The 22011-nt window shown below is 49.0% G+C and overlaps 1 protein-coding gene across 3 annotated transcripts; it reads right to left on the bottom strand.

Moving 5' to 3' along the window:
• Nucleotides 1-327: 327 nt before the first annotated feature.
• Nucleotides 328-20440, bottom strand: LOC111860925 (glycerophosphodiester phosphodiesterase domain-containing protein 5-like). 3 transcript variants are annotated; one of them, XM_023845103.2, is made up of 16 exons: nucleotides 19847-20440; nucleotides 12260-12433; nucleotides 7801-7904; nucleotides 6395-6488; nucleotides 6188-6247; nucleotides 5817-5915; nucleotides 5629-5722; nucleotides 5079-5224; nucleotides 4825-4907; nucleotides 4550-4700; nucleotides 4154-4375; nucleotides 3859-4016; nucleotides 3559-3706; nucleotides 3293-3375; nucleotides 1521-1633; nucleotides 328-1069 (listed from the first exon to the last, which is right to left on the bottom strand). In XM_023845103.2, the coding sequence occupies exons 2-16, from the start codon at nucleotides 12374-12376 to the stop codon at nucleotides 978-980; spliced, it is 1764 nt and encodes a 587-aa protein (XP_023700871.2). In that variant the 5' UTR covers nucleotides 12377-12433; nucleotides 19847-20440; the 3' UTR covers nucleotides 328-977. The 3 variants fall into 3 exon arrangements, with proteins under 3 accessions (XP_023700871.2, XP_023700872.2, XP_023700873.2); XM_023845104.2 differs by lacking the exon at nucleotides 19847-20440 and adding an exon at nucleotides 12601-14139; XM_023845105.2 differs by lacking the exon at nucleotides 1521-1633.
• Nucleotides 20441-22011: the final 1571 nt, after the last annotated feature.

The following is a 22011-nucleotide window of genomic DNA, read 5'->3' as shown; positions in this document are numbered from 1 at the left end:
ACTCACCTGGCTCACGCGAAGGTCGCCGTCACAGCACACTGACGCCGTTCCCATAAGCCAACGGACCTCCGGTCCCAACCCACATCTGTGGGATCCGCTGTTGTAGATTCATCTTCCAGAGTTACGTACTTCCTGGATAACTGACACAAGCAGCCTGATAGGGCACAGCCCATCTGCTCTGTTTCACCTGCCTGAAGCAGACTCCCTTTAGGAGGCACTCTGCCGCCATCTGCTGGTGGGACTCTGCATCAGCCTGGACAGGCTCATTCAGAACACACATTACATCATCACAGAGTGGTACTCAGATGGACACCTTAAACCACCGGATTTCATGTCACATTTAATAAAATTTGCAATAAATACAACACCTCTTAAAAACCCAAAAAAGCACGCCGTTATTCAGGAGTTCATGCTGGGAAAATGTGTATAAAAACAGGACAAAAGTCGTTCTCACAATTTTCGCATTGAAATGGGAAGTGTACAGAATAAAGTTTACACAGAATGGCACACGTGTGTGTGTGTGTGTGTGTGTGGGGGGGGGAGTTACCTATTAACACATCACAAACACACACACCCACTGATCCTGCCCATCAGGGGACGACACTGGCTGTACATGGGTACCCAGATCCACATTCTGCATCTGCTGGGTCCATTAACAACAGTGACAGTATATCCAGCATAGACCGGACTCGATTCAAACGGTCAGCTGACAGAGGCCTCATACTCGAAGAGTCTCATGGTTTCGGTCGGGGACCACGGCGGGGAGGGGGGGTGGGTGAGCTACAACAGAGAAAGGGCCAGACCAGTCGTTTCACCACGGAGTCCCAGAAGGAAAACTTAGTCCACAAGCTGAGCGGCGCCGACCCGTTGCACATGGTCCGCACCGCCTGGAAAGGCTCTGCATGCGTCCAAGGGGGACGCTTGAAAAAGTGCGCCTCCCTGTCAGTTCCAGATGCTGCCACTAGGTGACACCACAGTCAACGGGAAACACCTTCGTTTGTGTAGCAGTCGTACCCATTCTCTGTGTACAGGGACAGTCCCTCGGTGGCCCCCATGCCATTGTCGATTTCTGTGGAGACCGGAGTGGCACATGCACACTGTTAGTGATAAAGCATATGAGAAAAGTGATAAAGGACACATATCAAACCACTCCCATGCTTGAGAGGGCCAGAGAGCACAGGTCCTGAATGAGCAGTTCAATCTGATTCTGAACATACACATCAGGACACACCTTCATCCAGAACCATTAGCATGAGTGCATGCAGGACACCAGTACCCAACCATACTCATCCAGCAGGAGGATTATGAAGAGGTGTGGGGGATTGGGGGGGCTGTATCTGGACTCTGGGACAAATGGAGGATAGTACAAGAGTCATAGGACAGGCAGCCAGTGACCATCAATATTCAAACACTCTCAGCAAGGAAGCAAGGGGTATATATGGCTGGAGCAGCTCCCCCTGGTGGTGAGTAAGATGAAGCACAGTGAGAAGCTCCAAGCCCCGCCTGCCCATTTTCTGTACCTGCGAAGATGAGCTTCTCTTTCATGAGGCTGACCTCCCGGCTGGACCTCCGAACCGCCGCACTCAGCATGATTTGCTCAGGGTTATAACGGTGCATGCCGCTCATTCGCCACCTGTGGTAAGATACAGTTGTACCACAAGGGGGCAACAGACTGCACCACCACCCACAGCCCTCACACCAATCTGCTGTTAGAGGGCCAGCAGGGATGGGAACAAGTCAATCCTTGACGAGTCGAGTCAAAACATTCAACAAGTTCAATTCAAGTCTCAAGTCATGTGCCCTCAAGTCCAAGTCGAGTCAAAGTCTTTCCCTCAGTCGAGATACAAGTCAGTGTAGAGTTGTGAGTCAGTGACTCGAGTCCCCATCACTGAGGGCTAGAGCTGCAACCCAGAGAGCAGAATTTTCAGGTTTACTTAGCAGGATCAAGGACATTCTCTTCCACCACCATGCAAGCGTACTGGTAACTGGTCAAGGTGTCACAACCACAAACAAGTCACTAGTTATAAGTTAAGGTTAAGCCTGGAGAGAGGCTGGAAAAAGCTTTTCCTGAACCTGTGGCCACAAGCAGCTCCAAACCTAAGCATAATATTACTCCTACCAATTTACCAAATAATAGCCACTGTGTTGTAAAGGTAGTGACGGCCAAATGAGGCTTCATGAACCATGTGCTGTATTTTCTGTCCCCACTAGATGGCGCTCTCTGTTCAAAAAAGGGCTCAAAGCAAACCGAGATTGCCATCTACTGTCAAAAAATGGTTCATGAAGCTTAATTTCGCCATCACTACGTAAAGGCATAATGGCTTGTACAGAGGCACGAAAATGTGATTCTGTCACTCTAAAGTTTCTTACCAATGCATGAAGCTAAGAGAGCAGGTATACCCTCCCAGATCATCTCTGGACTCTGTCCATGTGCCCTCAACTGCCTGACCATGTCTGGGCACCAGCTACAGGTCAGAGCATCATGCAGCAGACATTTGATTTGATTAAATGTGAGATTTTTCCTTCCAAAAATCCTCTGACGTCTTATATCCCCAGAAATAAATCTGCTCTATCTACTCAGGTCTCTAAAAGCAGAGACAGAAAGTGGATGCTAAAGGGTTAAAGCTTCGGAAGCGTCTGAAGGGCGTTTAAGGGTGTGTGGGCAGCCGGGAGCACAGACTGGAAGGACTGGGATGCTGAGAGAAGGCATTGCGGGACTCTTTACCTGGTTATGTGACAGCTGAGAGCCATGTGTGCCACACAAGAGAGAAAGACCAAGACAGGTTGGGAAATAACAGAGCAGTGAGTATAGATGCTGATACAGCAGACGCCATGAGTGCAGAGCCTGGTGGGGCCCATAAACGCAATTCAGTCCACCCACCTAAAGGGGGTGCTGCCTGCAAGATGTCTTGTAGGGATATACTGGTAAAGCTTCAGGAGGGTGTGATTTTAGTCACTGCAAAGATTCTGCAGGACCAGGTCGGGAGTTCAGAGTTTAATGTACGTATGTGACAGACCAGGCAAGAGCAGAAACACATAGCCGCTGCCAGGCAAACCACCTCCACACAGGGGCGGCCGGATCATGAGAGGAAAACGGTCACAGATGGGATCAGTCCATTACTGGCCCCAAAAGCAATGCATAGACATGGGGGAGCATCACAGGAAGCTGACGGCAAAGGAGTGTTATTCACCATGACGACGATGACATCGCTCAAGAAGGCACAGCCTGACTGCCGGCTCAAAGAGAGCCACACGAGGTTAATAAAGCACACTTCACTGTGGTGTTACTTACCTCTGGAACGTAAACACTGTGATAACGATGGCAAATGAGATGAGATCCGATGTTATCCAGACCAAGCAGTATTTATCAGGGCTCTGAAATAAGAGGGAAAAAAACACCCACTTACACCGTTCCACCACTAGATGTCAATAAAGTTCAGCACCTTACCGATAATAGGTCGCCAATGAACCATAACAAAATGTAAATCAGTAACAGCATAACAGAGAAACAGAGACACTGTAGATATAGACCTGCGTACACACAGAATGGGATCTCACCACGAGCCAGATGGGTGAAGGCACGTTTTTTAGGATGTGGGGGGCGTCGGAAGAGACCGAGGAGACCCCACTGCACCAGAGCGCTGAGTAGAGCCACGGCACGTTGACTGTGAAGAGAGTGACGCTCACGTTGTGCGAGGAAAGCTCCCTAGAACACAAAGGCAAGCAAAACACACAGGTAAGTCTGGAGAGGCCTGCCACGTTTCCTAAGCTCACCAGAAGGGGGCGCCAGTGCGGGCCTCTCTCTGCGAAGCTCTCATTCTCAAACGTCCAAGCGTCTTTGCGGCGGGAAAGCCGTACCGGATCTCGGTTGCAGAAAGCCGATCGTAGCGCAGATAGACGCGGAGGAGGCCTCGTTCGTGCAGAGCATCCACGGGAAGTTTCTCCTCGGAGGTCTGTTGTAGCCCAGATGCCACACGCCGGACCATATCCCGCTCCCAATCAGGGGTCCACAGCACCTGAGGTCCCGTAGCAAAAATCGGGAGAAGACAAGTTTAGCCCTGATGTCTCCTTTTAGGAGGATTAGGGCTGTCAGCAATAAGGCGCCGAATTCTCCTCATTTCAATGGCAAACCGGAAGTCCCCCCCCCCCTTACCTGCTTCTGCAGGACACCAGAGCGCAAGACCGTCTGCAGGGTGTCATTCAGCCAGGTCAGGTGACGCGGGTGCCCTGGGGGCGGACGCTGCAGGCGGAGCAGCACAGAGGTGTTGGACTGCACCACCGAAGCCAGCAGCTCCGCCAGGCTGCACACTGTCTGGTTGGCCGCCCAGCTGATCTCCTGGGGGGTCATAGACCTCACTGTCCAGAAGGGGTCGTCCTGCCAGAGAGAAACATTTTTTTTAATTAAGCATAACCTCATATTTGACAGAAAATCTGTTAAAAATCAGCAGCGAAGGTTTGTGACAGCTACCCAAGGCCAAGGACCAATCAGCACGGCACCCTGGCGTGACATCATAGCCAGCAATTTGCATAAATAAATAACGAGCCATACCCTGACAAACCAGCGGCCCGCATTGAGGGCTGACAGCTCCGCCCATCTAAATGAGGAGGGATCCTCCCACTGGCGCTTGGGGAACACCTTCTGCACGTCCGTGGTCCTCCTCAGCGAGCCGGCCCGCATCAGGAAGGGCACGCCGTCCAGGCTGTCAATCACACCCGGGACATGCCCACGTGAGCAGTCACTAGCGAGATGCGGGGCAGTGACCCTGCCTTTCAGCACAGGGTCCCTGCTCCCCCCACCCCCCAAAAAAAAGATGGCACAGTCACCTGATTGCCACATCTGCCTCCAGCCCGCTGACCTTCTGTTCCAAGGCCTTGCGGAAAGACATGAGCGTGTTCTCAGGTGCCAGCTGCAGGGGGCGACAATGAGCAGGCAGCGGCCATGAGGAGCGGCCACACGAAACAAGCATTCAGGCTCATTTTAGACAGACGGTCAAATGTGAGCGCGAGTCCAGGTAACGGAAGCTGGAACAGGCTGTAGAGGGCACCCTGTTCAACCCCCCCCCAGCCAACCGACTCACCATGGGGGCACCCCGGCGACCAAGCACAGCAGGCCGTGTAGTGAAGTTCCCCCGGCCCTTCAGACAGGGGGAAGAGATGGAGAGTGGGGCCAGGTAGATGGCCAGCAGAACGGCCAGATAGGTGAGTGCCAGCGCCACCTGGCTGTCTGGGAAGGTAGGACATCAGTGTCAGATTAGATATACTGTAGACCCTGCTATCTATATTCATTATTGCAATTTTATTCTTATGTTAATATCATTTATTCTTATTTTTTATATAATTCCATTTTGCTTTTGATTGCATACTTCCGTAGCACACGATCCAGGAAGCAGGTGGATAGGTGTTTCACTATGCGGAAGTACGGTGTACGTTTCTGTATGTGAAAAACAAAACTTGAAACTCCTCAGTCACCTGATCAATGAGGAAATGGCAAGAAAAAAAAAGGTGGGTTTTGACCGAGTCGTCTTATTTGGAAATCCAGAACAGGCACTGAATTATACTTCTGACACCTCCCCCCCCCCACATAGGGAGGCCTGACCTTTAATCAGGGCCCCCCCCCACATGACTCACTCATGCTCTCGGCACGGGCGACCTGTCCCGCCACCACCCAGGCCAGCAGTGTGATGACAGTGAGGGCTCCCAGCTGCAGGACGGGGCCCATGACCTGTAAACAAACTGCCGTGTCAGCGTCAGCCACAACACGCCTGAAGCGTGCAGGGGCCCACATGAAGCTGGGGTGGGGCCGAACCCCCTCTCACCTGCAGGGATATGAGCACAGTCTTCCATTCGTCACCCCAAACGCCGCTGATGTAAACAAACCCAACGACTGTGGTCAGGAACACTGCAGTAAGCATGACCTTCATGGGCAGATGAAAGAGACCCCGCCCACTTCAGACAGAACTCATCATGTCATTTGCATATTACCTCCAGATTGGCCAGTTACAATTGCCTGAGAGATCTGATTGGATGCTCACTGGTCATGTGGTAACTGCATGCTATATTAAAGAATGGCAGCTCATGCTAACAGTGGCACATAACACTAAAGGCGCAGTAGCTTATGGTAACGGAGCAGTGTTTGCTGCCAGCAGCATGTCGACCAAGAGAGGCAGCTCGTTTTAAGGGGGGGTACCTTGTGCAGCCAGTAGAGGTGCAGCTGCTGTCCCACCGGCATGTGACATACTGCCAAAATCTGGGAGGGAGGGAGAAAACGCCCCAGGAAACTTCAGCTTCCACACACATGTCCGTGTGACATAAACGACGCTTGCCAACGCCCAGTGAAAGGAAATTGCAGGGACTGCCGGGCACGCTTGTGTGAATACCGGCGATGACAACTCACCATTAAAAATGTAACATAGGTGAAGCCGGTGGCCGTGGCAGCAACTATGGTGACTGTCCCATCTGTCCACTCCCCCGATCGGTTATACAGCAGCCTGAAAGGCAAGATGGGTGAAACGTGGACTATGGCAGTACCTTACCCACTGTGGTACTGGGAAGGACCCTGAAGCAACCGGGTTTGATGACGGAAATGCTCAAAAGCGGTTAGCGACTGGGCTACCAGATAGAGCCGGATGAATTGAGAAGGCTGTAGAGTGGACTCACAGGCAGGACTACATTTCCCAGCAGACCTCTTTCCACAGGGGTTTGTAGAAAAAGCCCCCCCACCTCATTAGAGACATGCAGGTCTGGCCTACATGATCGAGCAATGCCTGTGTGGTCAGGGGATAACCCTTAGATGAACTCCATCAAGCTCCTACAGGCAATAACAGCCTCTGCAAGTCCAGAAAGTTCAGATTGGCTAAGATGGGCAGGAGGGCTGAAGCGAGGCCCCCTGCTGGTCACTTAAAGCGTGTCACCTGAATTTCATGTGCAAAAATATTCAGTCCCATTATACGCAATTTAGATACGTATCAAGCGCTTACATATATCCATCTTCTATCCACGTAATCGCTTGCAGAGTGCTTACATATAATGAATTAACGTGCAGGGCAATTTACCTCAGAATACATCTGACGCCAAAGCTTAAAGATCCCTGGCTAGAAAGCATGTTAGCTCGTGTGATTTCATTAGCTGCCCTCAGAAGATGTGGGAGGAGAATGGCAAATGCGAGCAGCCGTTACTCAGATCCCATAACGGGACATTTCAGAGCCACAAAGGATCCTGATGGTTGAAGATGTGAATGTTTCCAAGAGGGAGACGAGTAGGGGGTGGGTGGGCGGCGGAACAGTAACCTAGTTAAAAGAGTGGAACTGGTAACTACCTAACAGTACGATCTAATGCAGGAGGTAATGACGCCTTAAATGTCCTGGGGAACACCACAGACGCCCCGAGGTCGTCCCGGAGCAGACGGAAACCCAACCCAGGAGGACTGCCGTCCAAGTGGAGACGGTCGATGGCGAGAGGGGATGAAGATGAGCCTGGAAAGTGGCCAGTGTCTCCCCAACGCCACGAGCCTTCGATCTGGATACTCAGGACACGCTTCAGCCATGAAACACTCCTGACCTCAGCTTACGTTATTATTTTGCTTAACAGATGTCTTTAAATAATGGAATGCTTGTTTTTGTGTCCATGAATATTTAATCACCTGAAGTATTTAATTACTAAGTGTATTTTGAGGAAGTTGCCAGTTCTACATCTAAACCATGTGATGTTTTGGGGCAAGTGCTAAAGGGTTCTACGTATGCCGAGGGTACGAGAACCCAAAAGGGTTTAAGGGTCTAAGGATCTAATCCCACCCAAACTTACCAGTTCAGTTCGCTGTAGTCATTCTGAGTGGCCCACCAGAAGTAGGTCCAGACGAGGAGCAGGAGGAAGATGGCACAGAGAATGAAGAACCAGAGTCGCTCCCACTGTGACAGAAGAAGAGAGAGAGGATCAGGAACCAGGGGAACATCCACTGCGACAGAGAACGGATCAGGAACCAGGGGAACATCCACTGCGACAGAGAACGGATCAGGAACCAGGGGAACATCCACTGCGACAGAGAACGGCTCGAGAACCAGGGAAACACCCACAGACACTGATGAAAACACTGGTGTGCAGCAGATGTGAGAATCCAGCACGCTAGAACTTGTCTGACGTAGGAAAACGGCTCACACCATGAAATGCCCATAAACTGCCTTGTAAAAAGCAAATATGCATGACTTCAGGGAACATGTTCCAATTACCCTTCTCGCAATATAACAAAATTGGCGTCTGAACATTTTCAGCAGAGGATTACTAACGTTGCCCAGAAAGAAATCCTTACCCCAGCCCCCCAGAAAGGGATCCTCACACACATGTACTTCTCAAGCCTCCCTCTCCATGAAAATGGCCTTTCCATTAACCAGAATGTAGTCATTGCATGCGTGTGATTTGACATGGACCATCTGGGATGCAGAATAAGGCGTGCTACTGCCAAGAGGAGCAGAGCGATGATTGGAAAGGCCATGTGACCATGGCAACAGGCCCCGCCCCTCACCCGGCCAGAGAGGGAGATGCCGGCAGGGTCAGGATTGAAGGGACCAGCAAATTGATGCTTCCCATGCATGTGCAGCTAATGAAGCTAATTATGCACAGGAGGGGGTCTCGGATCTGTGTGGATGGTCACCACGCTCCAGGGTGGGGTGGGGGGGTTTGCAGATTTGGGGTGCAGAGCATAGGGAACGTCAACAAATTTGAGAAAGCTTACTTTTCACTTTTCAAGGAGGCAAAAAGCCAACAACACACTTGACCGGTATCATAACTGGGGGGGGGGGGGCTGGTACACAGCTTACAGTGGCTCCACGATCCAATGGTCAGAGGTCAGAATCGCGAGGGCTGCTCTTTCCACAGAGGCGATGGGGGGAACCACAGCCTCACAGAAGGGGGGAGCGACAGAGACGCAGCAGAGGGTGAAAGCAGGAAGCAGGGGTGCAGGGAACGAGTCAGGGCAGCGTTTCCCAACCCGGTCCCCATGGGAACCCCCAGATGGGAACCCCCAGATGGGAACCCCCAGATGGGAACCCCCAGACAGTCCACGTTTTCGCTCCCTCCCAGCACACTTGCGCCAGGTATTCAGTGTTCCTGATTGGCTGGGATTGGTAGGTGTGCAGGAAGCTGGCAGGTGTTCCTGATTGGCTGGGATTGGTAGGTGTGCAGGAAGCTGGCAGGTGTTCCTGATTGGCTGGGATTGGTAGGTGTGCAGGAAGCTGGCAGGTGTTCCTGATTGGTAGGTGTGCAGGAAGCTGGCAGGTGTTCCTGATTGGCTGGGATTGGTAGGTGTGCAGGAAGCTGGCAGGTGTTCCTGATTGGCTGGGATTGGTAGGTGTGCTGGACACTGGCATGACCAGATTCTGAAACCAGGAGTTGCCTTCAGGGAAGGGACGCCGTTTATCTTAACCAGGGAGCTTCAAAGCACCTGTTGCGGGTCCCTAAAACAAATCTTTAGTTTGTTTATTCCACCGTAAATAGGAATTACACAGCAACTTATAAAAAGTGATGCTTTTCCTGCCTTTTGCCAGTATGAGTACAGGGACACTGGAATTAGTCAGTAATCGCATATAGCAAGCGCACAGCTTGGGGTTGGAGTTCAAGGTTAGCCATTTACCCGCCGTCCCTGGAGCATTTCGGGGGGGGGGGTTAAGAGCCATACTCAAGGGCCTAATGAAGATGTGACTATTCAGGAGAGAATGGGATTCGAACCGACAACCTTCCGATCACAGGCACCACCTGCTGAACCACATGCAAAAGTCAAAAAAGCGGCCATTCTTTGGCTGAATCCAGTGCATTACAGGCTGGGAGGCCCCAGGGCAGAGATTCGAGGTTCTGTGCGGGTCTTTAAGGCAGCAGGAATGAAAACCACACTCAGTCCTGAATTATTAATCGAGGATTTGGGGACACTCCTGCGGCGTCTCCGTTTCCGATACGACTCAGCGGGGGAGACGGGGGCCCTGCAGAGGATGGCCGGCTCTCAAGGTCATGGACTGGCAAATGTGCCTCAACACCTTGCGAGGAGCGACCACAGACGATTGGGAGCATGTTAGTGCGTACTCACGCTTGGCCTTGTACCGTGCCCGAGCATGACTGTCCCCCCTCCTCGCTCCCCCGCTGGTCTGCACTCACGTTGCACTTAACGTTCTGAGCCTGAGCACGCTTTTGTGATCAATGTGCGACTTTATGTCTTGAAGTAAACAGGAAGAAAAGCATCGTCGCACAGTACAATGGAGTTCATGATTAATTTCCTTATTTTGTGGTTTATTTGGAGTCGTTTTTGGGGGCGAAGACACAGCACTCCAACAGATTAATCGAGTATGCAATACAGTGATTTTCATTTAATCGTGCTGCACATAGAAGAATATATTTGGGAAAATACTGTCCCTGAGTGTTTTTCTGTTGTTTCTCGATCCTCTAACCAGCCCACATTTCCAGCAAACACTGCATCTCTGCCATAGACCAAAGTGATACATTTGCCACAATGTCTGTTGAAAGTTTGTCACTGCCCAATCTGTACAGCCTACCCCATCCGTTCCTTCCAGGTCCGGTTCATGTACAGTGTACAGTGTTTCAGTCGCAACATTGGTGCCACGTCCATGTTCCGCGGTTGGGCACGGATGCATAGTGTGGCCGGGTCCAACTGAACCGTGCTCGCTTACGGTAATGGATCGATCACGTGTCAGATGAACTAGACTTTGGGGGTGAAAGGTGCTTGGGCATGGTGTGGATCGCCTAATGCGAGTACACCCTAAAAAGCACCGTGATCAAAGGCGTTGCCGTTAAAGGGGCCACCTGCTGACCACGGCCTGCTACTGCAGACAACTGCAAGACGATTAAAAATCAGCAAAACGGCAACAGAGGCTGACACATTAAAGGTAACACCTCAATTTAACCCAGCGATACTTCTGGATCTGCACCCCTACCAGCTATCCTTCTCATGGATGGAGGTGCACAGCTCTTCAAGGTGTACACCCCTTTGAGTACCCAGATGGTCTCTACAGTATTTGAGTACAGAACACGAGTAATGGTTGAGTACTCATTTTAATGATCAGAGACCCACAATCAGAGAAAACTCGTGAAAAAGGGCAGGATTTCACCGCCTACTGAACCTCAGCACCTTGGTGTTCTGGGTGGGTGGGGGGGGGGGCACCTCGTCGCCATGGTGAACTCTCAACATCGTGCTTTATCAGCTGTCCGTGTGTTTAACAAATAGATTTTGAAGTCATTCCTATTTACTTACGTGCAGAGCTCAGGGATAGCAGAGATAATTGTTTTTAAACAACTTGCTGGTAACACAAAAAACACAGTGGACCAATATATGAACTGGTATTTGCCTAAAAAACATTCCTATTATAAAGCAAACTTAAAAAAAAAAAAAAACCCCAGTGACCAGGACTACGAACCAGACAATGTTTTCGCACATGATATATTTAAAGTAACAGCCATCACTTTGACCAGCAGCACGGATTGCCTGTACTCTGAACTAAAACAAGCTTTTCTGTGCTAATTAAGACAAATCACTCCTTAGAGAACCACGTCGACCAGACTTCAATAAGCATGGGGGTGTTTTGCCCCCCCCCCCCATTATGGATGAGTCTATCAATACCAGTTACCAGAAGCAATACAATCTGACCGCAAAATACCACGTTTGCGAGTTGTGATCATGAGTGCACTCTGAACTCATGACCACGGTCAGATATGTAATCCACAAAACTGACTAGATCATGCCCTTCAAGATCTGAGGACCCTGATCACAGATCTAGCTCTTGCTCACAGACAGATTTACCAGGCGGTGGATTAGTGCAGTACAAATAAAGTCAGTGTTCCTCATCCCGGCCCCCAAGGGCCCCGAGGAGGTGTGCTGGGAGTTGGGAGGGAGCAAAAATGTGGACTGTCTGGGGGGGTCCCAGTGCTCTAACGTAACAGTGGGAGCTTCTCCTGAATATTTAGCTTCATGGCAGACATCATATGACTGAGTGGGCGAGTGGAAGATCACAGCACCAGCAGCGGGTCTCAGACAGAACTGCATAAATATTTAAGACAGCAATTAGGAAGCGTTAACGAAGACTCAGCTATGAGCTGGTGTTTGGACTGTGAGAGACCAAGATCCAATCAGCAAGCAAGTTCTGGCCTTTTAAAGCAGCCCTAATTAACCACGACATTCTGCCCCCTAGCAAAAAAAAAACATCCAGTTGCAGCCTTCAGCGATTTCCTTATGGAAGCACGAAATTGCCCACAAGGTGGCGCTCACCTTTGTGCTGTCGTCATGTGACCGCTGGTACCGCTGCCAGCGACACCCGTAGATCCCAGTCAGGCATGACAAGCACAGCTGCCTCTCGTACACCTGCAAGGGTTGGTGTTTGACCATGTCTCCACGGTCCCCAGGCTCTGCGGTGCCACTAGCTTTCCATCGGGGGGGTCGATCCTGGAGCAGACAAAAAAAAAAAAAACAAAGAGGTGTGTCAACAGACTTTCAGCCCTTCAGACATTTATCCTCCACCTCCCACAAGCACTGATCCAGTTACAACAAGTTTGAAGCCGACCCCAGGAAGCACAGGGCGTGGTATGGCTCAGTGGCTTCGGCTGCTGTACCTAAGATCAGAAGGTCACTGGTTCGGATCCCACGGTAAGCTGAGTGACTTCGCTGCCGGGTCTCTGAGCAACCCCTGTAATCCCCAATTGCTGACCCTGCTTCGTGAAACGTACGGCACTTTTATTGAATCTATGTGCTAAATACATAAAGTGTGAAAAAACTAGACAGAAACCGTTCACTAACTGAATCCAGCTGCACTGTAACACACAGAGCAAAAAGCGGAACCTGAATGAAAACCGACAGTAATTACAGTGCGGATTCTTAACCCTGGAGTTATTACAATGATCATATTTCACTGCGATTCCCTTTTAATGACACTGTATTCATTTAATCTGTAGTATAATCGCAACGCTGTACTTTGTCCAATCCGTTTGTCACTCACAATGTCAACACAGATAATATACGCATTTCGATTTATCCCTCAGATCAGTTTTTTTTGCCCCAGTGGTTCAAACTGTACAATTCCTCACCCAGTCAGTACTTCATTCACACCAGTCAGCTGAAGGCTCGACATTTTCCTGCAGGCCCTACACTGCAGACAGCCCCTCCCACAGCAGACAGGAGATGCCCGTGTGCCACACAGAACAGCAGTCATTAATAGGCACGTGTATGACGAACATTAACACGTGATGTGGAAGGAAAATTAGAGGTTAATAGGGCAGGGGGAATTATTGGATTGTCATTCAGTCTTAGGCCAGAGGTAAAAAGATACTGTTGCATTATGGAATTGTTGTTCCATCTTAGGCCATAGGCAAGAAGATGCTGTTGCATTATGGGGCTGCTGTTCTGTCTTAGGTCATAGTCAAGAAGGTGCTGTTGCATTATGGGATTGTTGTTCTCTCTTGGCCTTGGGCACGAAGATGTTGTTATATTTTGGGACTTTTGCTTTGTCCTGGGCTTTAGGCCAGAAGATGATGTTCACCTATGAGAACACTGCATTCCTGGCTGCTAAAACCACTCCTGGATCTCCAACTAACCTGGAGAAGAGCACGTGGCAGCGGGGAATGAAACGAAGGTATGTGAAGCGTGCTACAGGAGAGCCAGGAGACAGGAAGAGACAGAGAGCAGCACCCACGCCCCAACAACGCCCCCAAATGGAATCACGTGCATCAAAATTCCTGGCGCCTTGGCACTAGAAACCATCTTGGCGCGGACACTCTGTTTCTGTTCCCACCATTAAAAACTCACAGTTTTAATTTACAACCTAACAAAGTATCAGGATATAAAACATCAGATGATCCACTCTTACCTTCATTTTGCGGTCTACAGTCGTGTTAAAGCCCACGTATGATTTGGCCAACCCGAAACAGCAGAAGGAGGTTGGCAAAGCACAAGTTTAAAACTATTAATTCGGACCAAAAACAAAGGATTTCATTTCACGAAGTGTCCATCTGCTGACACACAGCAACCCCAGCGAGAATCCCCCCCACCCCCTGCCGAGGGGAGGGGGCCTTATTAGAGCTGACTCAGGCAACGCAATCCTGGACAGTGTCAGAGGGCTTGTTTGCTTAAGAGCACTTGGGATCCGAACCCAGGATGTTCTGGGAATGTCAAAAGCCTTGAGCTTGAACTCAACAGTAATACTCAGAGCTCGTGACAGGCTCGGGGGCCCAGTTATTTCAGATGGGGGGGGGCAGTGGTCACTGGGGGGGGGCTGCCACCCCCACCTCAGATTCAGTTTCAGGCTTGCTAGTCTTTTGCGCCCCCCCATCAACAAAACACTGGTTATTATCTCATCTCCCTCAGCATGTTCTCCTCCAAAGATAATGTTTTCCTTTCAACCCGCCAGCATCTCCTCCTCTTGGTCCAACAGGCCGTGTGAGTCGTGTTCAGCAGATACCCGCATCTGGCACCATATGCGCTCTCTAGTCGTCCCCCCCCGCCCCCCACCCCCCACCCCCGAACAGCTGAACACTTCACTGGAGTGCTTCCTGTTAAGCACCTTACTGAAGGGCCCTACGGCAGCGACCCTCAAACAGGCATTCGGCAGTGATGATTACAGCCCATGAGGGCTCCGATTGGAGGATTCAGAAACCACCTGAGAAGCCCAGCCAATCAGATGCCACCCCCCTGAAAGATTCCCCCAGATCTTTAAACCCTCATGTTCCTACATTTATAAGCCGCCACAGACGCCAGTAACGGGTTGTGTGGGGGGAGGGATTCCGCACTCTGCTACAGAGGACGAGACATTACGAAGCAGGTCCCACCCTAACGAGCTCTTGTGACCATTTTTAATGAACCACTGATGCGCCGCACAGAAACACAATTTTAAGCGGCTCAGCTAATTGTCACTTGGCACACTCCTCATCCTCGGGGGGGGGGAGGGGGGGGCACAGGCACTAATGCAGGTACTAGCGTCATTCAGAAGTATAATTAGGTTGCAGCTCTAATCAACATTTAGTTGGGATTTCACCAATTCTACCTTGAGAAGATGGAGTTCCTAACCTGACCATATTAATCAGGATTTAAGCTACAGGCCAGAATAGGTACCCAAAAGCCATTGCTTCCCAGTCAGGGAGGCAATGGAGGAGCTCTGGGACCAGGCACGGGCTTCCTGAGAGTTCAGCAGTCCGCCATCATCTCCAGATCCATCCCGTGACTCCACCTACGGCAGGTTCGCCGATCACATTTCGGCTAAAAATACCACAGGGAGATCCATCTTTGCGTCGCGCTTATTTTTAGCCCTGCAGACACTGACGGGAAATTAAATACAAAGGAAAGTTGCTGAAAGCGCCCAGATTGGCTCAGTTTTCAGAAACGCCGCTCAGAACGCCATAAAGTCCTTGCCTCCATTAACAGGCAATATCAACAGTATTAAAAATGTTTAAACATCTGGGCTTTGAAGGTAACAGGAAGCGTAAATTAAAGTACTAAACCCCAAGGGCAATAAGGCCGGCAATGTTAATTAGCCCCGACAGAAGGACGTGAGATTAATCCACTGTTTGTTTCATATCCATAACAGCAAGACTGGTTAAGCAGCTCAATCCACTCGTAATCCTTATGGCAACTAGTTACCTGGAATGTTACACGGGACGGACCATGAGCCAAACCTTCGGTAGTACTGCTCACCCAAGAAAAGCCCCCAACACATCCTGTACCCTCATCGGCTGGGAGGACTGGTGGAACTGGGAGCCAGGTTCTCCCACTGGACGCCTACCTCAGCAAACTGGTCTCAAAACCCTTCACAGAAACCACAATCACAGACTGTGGGCTACGTGCCAGCACTTGTACAATCCTGAGGAAGCCAGAGTGACGCGGCTGTCTCTGTGAGAGGTTTGCAAACACTCAGCCATCGAGGGGAGCTCATCATAAACTGTCTCCCGCCCTAGCAACCCCGGTAAGGGTCTTTGCAGCCACCCCCAGCAGCTCTCCGCTTCCACGGAGACGGTTTCCGTGCTGCGACACCGGCTCGCAGATATGCAGCCGGCTGTCCTGATCAGCCATGATTAGTGTATGGCTCTGTGTGGTGGTTTCCATGACGCCGAGGCCCCCATCGTTTCAGGATTAGTGTGGCGATAGATGTGGGGGGGGTGGCCAAGGAGGACCGCTTGCTATTAAGCTAGCAGCACCATCCATCCAAGGTAACCATGGAGGTACCCTGCAAACAAGAGGACAGGGCCCGGGGGGGGGACCCTGCAAACAAGGGGGCGGGGGTCACGTCCTCGATAAGGCCAAATTTTCAAAATGGCTAACAGTAAATCTAAAACATATAAAGGACTAGATTAATCCCTGCTAAACAACAACATGTTCAAGCTATGCATAACTCAAGCAATACGTCATCTGTACAAAGACCTATCCCGCCTTCAGAACAAGTCCTGCCCCAAAAGGAAGATTCCAGAACTGTGGATCATACACAATGTATGGTAATGTATAGCTACTTGCATACCTGCTTTCATCTTGTTCTATGTCTGAGAATAATGACTGACTCAATGTGGCATTAGCAGCGGGCTAAGGTAGTGCTGTAGTTCTCGAGAGCGGTCTTGGATCCGTGGAAACGGATCCTCAAACCACACTGTCGTTTAGCGGAATACGGGACTGCAGCAGCAGCACGCCTAAAAACGCGGTCCATCGCCAGCAAGGAGGCAACGGGAATAATTGCGACCCCATTAGCAGACAGATAGAACAGCAGGGTAATTACGACAGGTTATTTCAGAGGCGGTAGGGACACTCTGAAGACCAGACAGAACAGAATGATCTGAACCAGAACCGCGTATCCGGCGTAACAACCTGAGAACGAGAGAAGCTCTTGATAGGCTATTAAAACCGAGAGATAAACACCTCCGTGGAGATCGGTGCGGACCCAAAATTTATAGAGAAAAACAAACTAATTAGACTGGACATGAAAAATGGAGGTCGCTCCAGTCGATATTCTGGAAGCACACATTTTCACGCAAAACAAAAGATGACATTTCCCCATGACGGTCTCAAGCACCGCTATCTGTAAATGTCAAAAACCAATCAATCCTCGCAGGGCTAAACCCAATGCAGCCGAACAAAGCCAAAGAGTACTTAGGCCTATAGCCTATGCCAATTTGTGCGAAAACTGCGGTGAAATCTGTTTTTTTTTTCTCCCTCAAACAAGCACTGGCTTTAACCCATTTAGCAGATGCACCTAAGAGCCGGTAGTGTTAATTTAGAGAGCGAGAAACATATAATTAATTAAAGGGGCAGAACGCATCTCCGACACCCCGCAACCCCCGCACTCAGCCGTACGGACAGCAGGGGGCGTGCACTGACGCAGATACACGAGAGTCAGCTCAAATCACACCGAAAGCTACCTTGGGGCCACAGGGCCAGAACGGTTCACTTCTACCACACTGTAACAGGGTTGCCAACTTTGGTCAGCTGGCTGGCGTAAGATTTTCAGTTCTAGACAAGTCTGCACACGAATTTACATAAATGTAAGTGTTTTATTGCCTTATAAATAGTTGAAACAGTAGCCTGTAGAGTTTGCAGACTACCCCAACGCCTTTGACGTAGCTAATTTTGGGTTTATAATGGAATAATATAGAGTTGCCGTATTATTTTTTTGAGTGGAAGTATGAAAGCGTGAGTGTCACGCCAGATGGGTGAGAACTGGCAACCCGGCCGTAAATTTCCAGGATTCATTGCACCGGCTAATAAATACCTACCCACACAGAGACCCCCCCCCCCCCCAAAACCCAGAGCCAGGACACACATATGTTCCAGAATTAGCACTCAGGGCTTCAAAACTTTATCTTCTTTTCCGTTTTTGCTTATTGACTCGATTAGTAGTATATTACTGCAAGTCAGGTGAGACCCGTCATATGTCCTGATGGGACACGTAAGAAGGCTGCTCAATTGCGCATCAGCCATATCCTTGTAACGTGCATGTTGGTTATTCAGTTTATATATTGTTGTTCAGTAAAGAAACACGGCTTGGTGCGCTTAATTCCTTAGTTAGATACTATAGAGCGACGACTAAATTATATGACATGACCCAGGCTGGCAGGGAATCCTATGAGGATCTGACGAGAATCATTTTCAAAAACGTCCTTACACTCAATCCAAGAACCGCTTTTGTTACTCAGGCACTTATCTAAAGGATCTATAAAATGTGACTGATCTATGGAAGGCTTCCCCAGAGTCATCTGCCATGGCAATAAAAATGAGCCTTCAATCCAAGTGTTAAAAATTCAGCGATCAATGGCGCTATCTTTTCCCGGGCGAAGCCGCAATCTGCGTGCGGATCCCGGCGCGGTAACCGCACACGCCGAGCTGCGGAACCTTCATCGCCGGCTCGTGTTACGCAGCTTGTATTTCCAGAGATGACACCGAGCAATCAGATTAGGCTCAAGCCCATCGGAGCATCTGCAAAGGAAAGTCTCGCATTTAGACATTTTATTCGGGGGGGCGGGGGTGTAGATGGAGGACCTGGGGGTTGGGATTTCGGAGATTTACAACAGCCTAGTTTTCGGCTTAATCAATATGTTGCAACAAAGAGCCCAGCCGCACCGCGTACGAGCCAGTATCGATTTTAAACGGAGTTTCATGTTCAGCTTTGACTCGCCACATCGACAAGACCCTAACGAACCGCGCCTTATATCCATTAGAAAAGTACATATAGACAGAAAATCGGATAAATGACACCGTAATCTGCTATCATTTTGAGTTTCAACTGAGATTTAATCACCACGTTTTATTTTATTGGACGACATGAATTTGTCATTTATTTTATTTTTTTTGGGGGGGGGGGGATTCCTGTTGTACAACTGCCACATCTGTGAAAAGCAGAGAGAAAAAAACAAGTGGATCCTATGTTTAGGCTGTTCACCTGCAGTATCTATTGCCATGTATAAAACAAGTAAACCGTGATTCTTAAATAGCCTATATACAGCCTTTACTATGACGATCAAGATACGAAATACTTCTGAAAACCGCTCTCTGCCGAACAGTTTTGGACGCGCCTACTGTTTTTGCGATGCCTCATACACCACTAAACTATTATTCATAGGTGAAAGAAACTGAATCACTCTCTGTTATACACGCAGACACAATTCTATATATTTAAGTACAATAAAAGGTCCGATCGAAGCACTTACACGTGGCTAATGACACATTTATGCATGACAGACGGAATTTAAAGGAATGAGTAATCAAGCTTGGTCTCGTCATATGACGTTTAATATGTTTTAACAATTAAGATGTAAATGTGCGTGGAGATGGCGGCACTTAGTTGCAAACGAACTCGCGTTTACTCCACAAGTATACGGCACATTGGGGTTAACAGCATGCATTACACGAACTAGACCAAAAAGCTCAAGAAAGGTCCAACGCTCGCATGGGGAAAACCCAAAAACTTCTTTTAAAATAACTCAGCTTTGTAATTAGTGGAGGTAGGCTACTGTAGTTTTCAGCAGCCACATTCATTTCGCTCAGGATCTTAATACCCCGTCAAATTAATCTTTAGGATTTGAGCGCTTAGTCGTCCAGGAAACAAACCACAAGCTTAAGAGAATTTCTCAGGAACAGGAAGAGTAACGCAAACCATCCGCATTAAGCGACTATTTACCACTAAACACGATTGACCGCAACACCCGAACACCGTGTTTTAACTGGGCGAACTTCAGATAAAGGCAGATTCGCTGTTCCCCACACAGGCGCCGTACACGCCGCTTTAAGCCGGATTACCAGAAACGAGATGCCTACTGGAACTCAGTAAACTCACAAGATTATCATGTTTGCTAAAGACAAAAGCGTTTGTAGAGTCCCGAAAATACTCACCTGCTATTTCAACTCTTTCCCACCGGTACGCTACGCCAACCGGGTTGGAACCAATTCGACCGGAGTGTCTTGGTTTCCCACTGGATATAGATGCCAAAACCTGAGAAATTAATCCCCGCAATAATTAAAAAAAAAAAAAAAACTATCTGGACTGCTGTGTGATTATAGCTGAGCGGGCTCGTATCCACCAGCCTTTTCGCTTCTGATCTTTTTCACAAATTCAGCTGACAGCCCCAGAACCTGCAGTTTAATAACTACGAGGAGCAAGCAGCAATTTAAAGGGCGCTCGATCCGCCCGGGAGCCGGCTGTCCTTATTCCCCGCCCTGCCTGCGCTGCGGGGTGCGCTGCCCGTCAGTCTGAGCGCCGCTCTCAGTCGGAACCGGACCTGTTCGGCTGGAACGGTCTTGTCCGTCCGAATTTAAGAGGATTAATATGAGAGGCGGCTGTAAAGTACCTGGCGTACAAATCAGAACATAAGCATTCGTATTAACGTACTCGATGCGTGTCTTTAAGACCTTTAAATTGGCGCTGGCTACTTTAAATAAATAAAAAGCCGGGTGTCCGCCCAGTTAAGGAGGAAGCTTCAGTATTAATATTTCAGGGTCCTTGTGTGTGGTAAATGAGAGAGCAGCAGCTTTCATTTCCATTAGCCTGAATCTGCAGTTTCTGTTAAGGGCCGTGTGATGGTCTATGTAAAGTCTAAAACTGGTCATATTCCCAAAAAGTGCGTCGACATTGTACTTTCCATTTCTTGTTGCGTACATATTTATGCATGTTCCCTTACATCACGTTTCTTGTACCCTATAATGCCCCAGAAAGAAGGGGCGTTTCGAAAAGGGCGGCTGTGAAATCTGTAAGCTACGTGAAGCGGAAGTTTTAAAAACGCCTTTATTATAACATATGAGGTTTTTACAAAGGCACGAATCATTGCAAGTCCCTAAGGAACCGAAGTGTCTCTAGATTAAAATAAAAACTTCTTACTTTTAGGGGGTGCGCTGCTGTTTGTGGCGTTACCATAGCGACGTATAAAAAGACAGAGCCGCTACTTCAAAAATAATATCTGCTTTAAGATAAACCGTTTATGATCAGATAAAAAAGAGATTTTGTATATTTAAACGAAAAATGTGTCAGTGTGGGCAGGATGCTCTAACGGGCACGCTGTTTTATTCCGTTTTGAGCGAAACGAGTCCGCTGGGATTCACGCAGAAGCCTTGTCACTGCATCTGCACGGTAATCGTTCATGTTCGCCCTCACGCATCCCCCTTGTGTGTTATTAATTACATTAACCTGCTCATTATCGTTGCATTTTCGTCCACTTCGTCAGATCAAGACGCCTGTACGGAAAGGAAATATCCTGGACTTACAGTCAGCAATGACAGCTTTGAAAAGTTATGAGACACGGGCTTAAGAACTGCAAAGACCTGTTTCAGTGGGCTGCCGTCACTGACAGTTAGGGCCAGTAGGTGGCGCAGTGGTCAAAGACAAACCCTTGTAGCCCAACGGTAGCTGGTATTTAAGCCGAATCATTTCGGTAAAATACCCAGCTGTATAAATGGATGGCAGCTGCAGGCTGCGGAATGCAGAAGAGACACCATCTTAAAGCATCACCCAATTAAATAAACAGGAAATGACATCCGCCGCATAAACCTAGTAGGAAACCGATGGTGTCATGTCACTCCAGTGTAAATTAACCGGTCTATTCGCAGCATGACTACCAGAGATACGGTGGGGGCTGGAGCATCATCTGCGTCAGCTTCCATTAAAACTGGAAGGATTTACTGGAGTCCTATTTGTTAATTTGAGTACACCCAGTATAGAACTCTCCATATAAACTTTACTGAAAATAGCCATCATACATATATGACGTGCCCTCGTATATACACAGTAATCGTTTATATTGCTATTAGTATGTGTAAGATGGCACAAAGTCTTTTTATTTTGGCCACCAGAGGGCGATTTAGAGCGCTTCTGTCAAAGCACTTTGTTCACTAAAGGACATTGATTGGTTTGATCATTGGTTTTAATTAATTCACATTATGCTATTGCTGTATTTAGGTATTAGTCACCCTGCGCGGTGAATGTGAATTCCAGGTGGTAGCCACGATGGTCAGACATACAATTCAGTCGATAAAAGGTATAGTTAGCAACACTAAGGAAAAATAGA

The sequence above is a fragment of the Paramormyrops kingsleyae genome, chromosome 24 (assembly GCF_048594095.1).
Source record: "Paramormyrops kingsleyae isolate MSU_618 chromosome 24, PKINGS_0.4, whole genome shotgun sequence".
In the NCBI taxonomy this organism is placed as follows: domain Eukaryota; kingdom Metazoa; phylum Chordata; class Actinopteri; order Osteoglossiformes; family Mormyridae; genus Paramormyrops; species Paramormyrops kingsleyae.
This window is presented reverse-complemented; position numbering and strand designations above follow the sequence as displayed.

Bases quoted from the DNA above. Each gene is read 5' to 3' on its own strand.
- LOC111860925 (XM_023845103.2), bottom strand. From the start codon at position 12,376: ATGGTCAAACACCAACCCTTGCAGGTGTACGAGAGGCAGCTGTGCTTG. The intron at 7,905-12,259 runs GTGAGCGCCACC...CTTCTGTCACAG, and splicing joins CACATGACGACAGCACAAAG to TGGGAGCGACTCTGGTTCTT. The intron at 1,634-3,292 runs GTAAGTAACACC...ATCTTACCACAG, and splicing joins ACAGTGTTTACGTTCCAGAG to GTGGCGAATGAGCGGCATGC.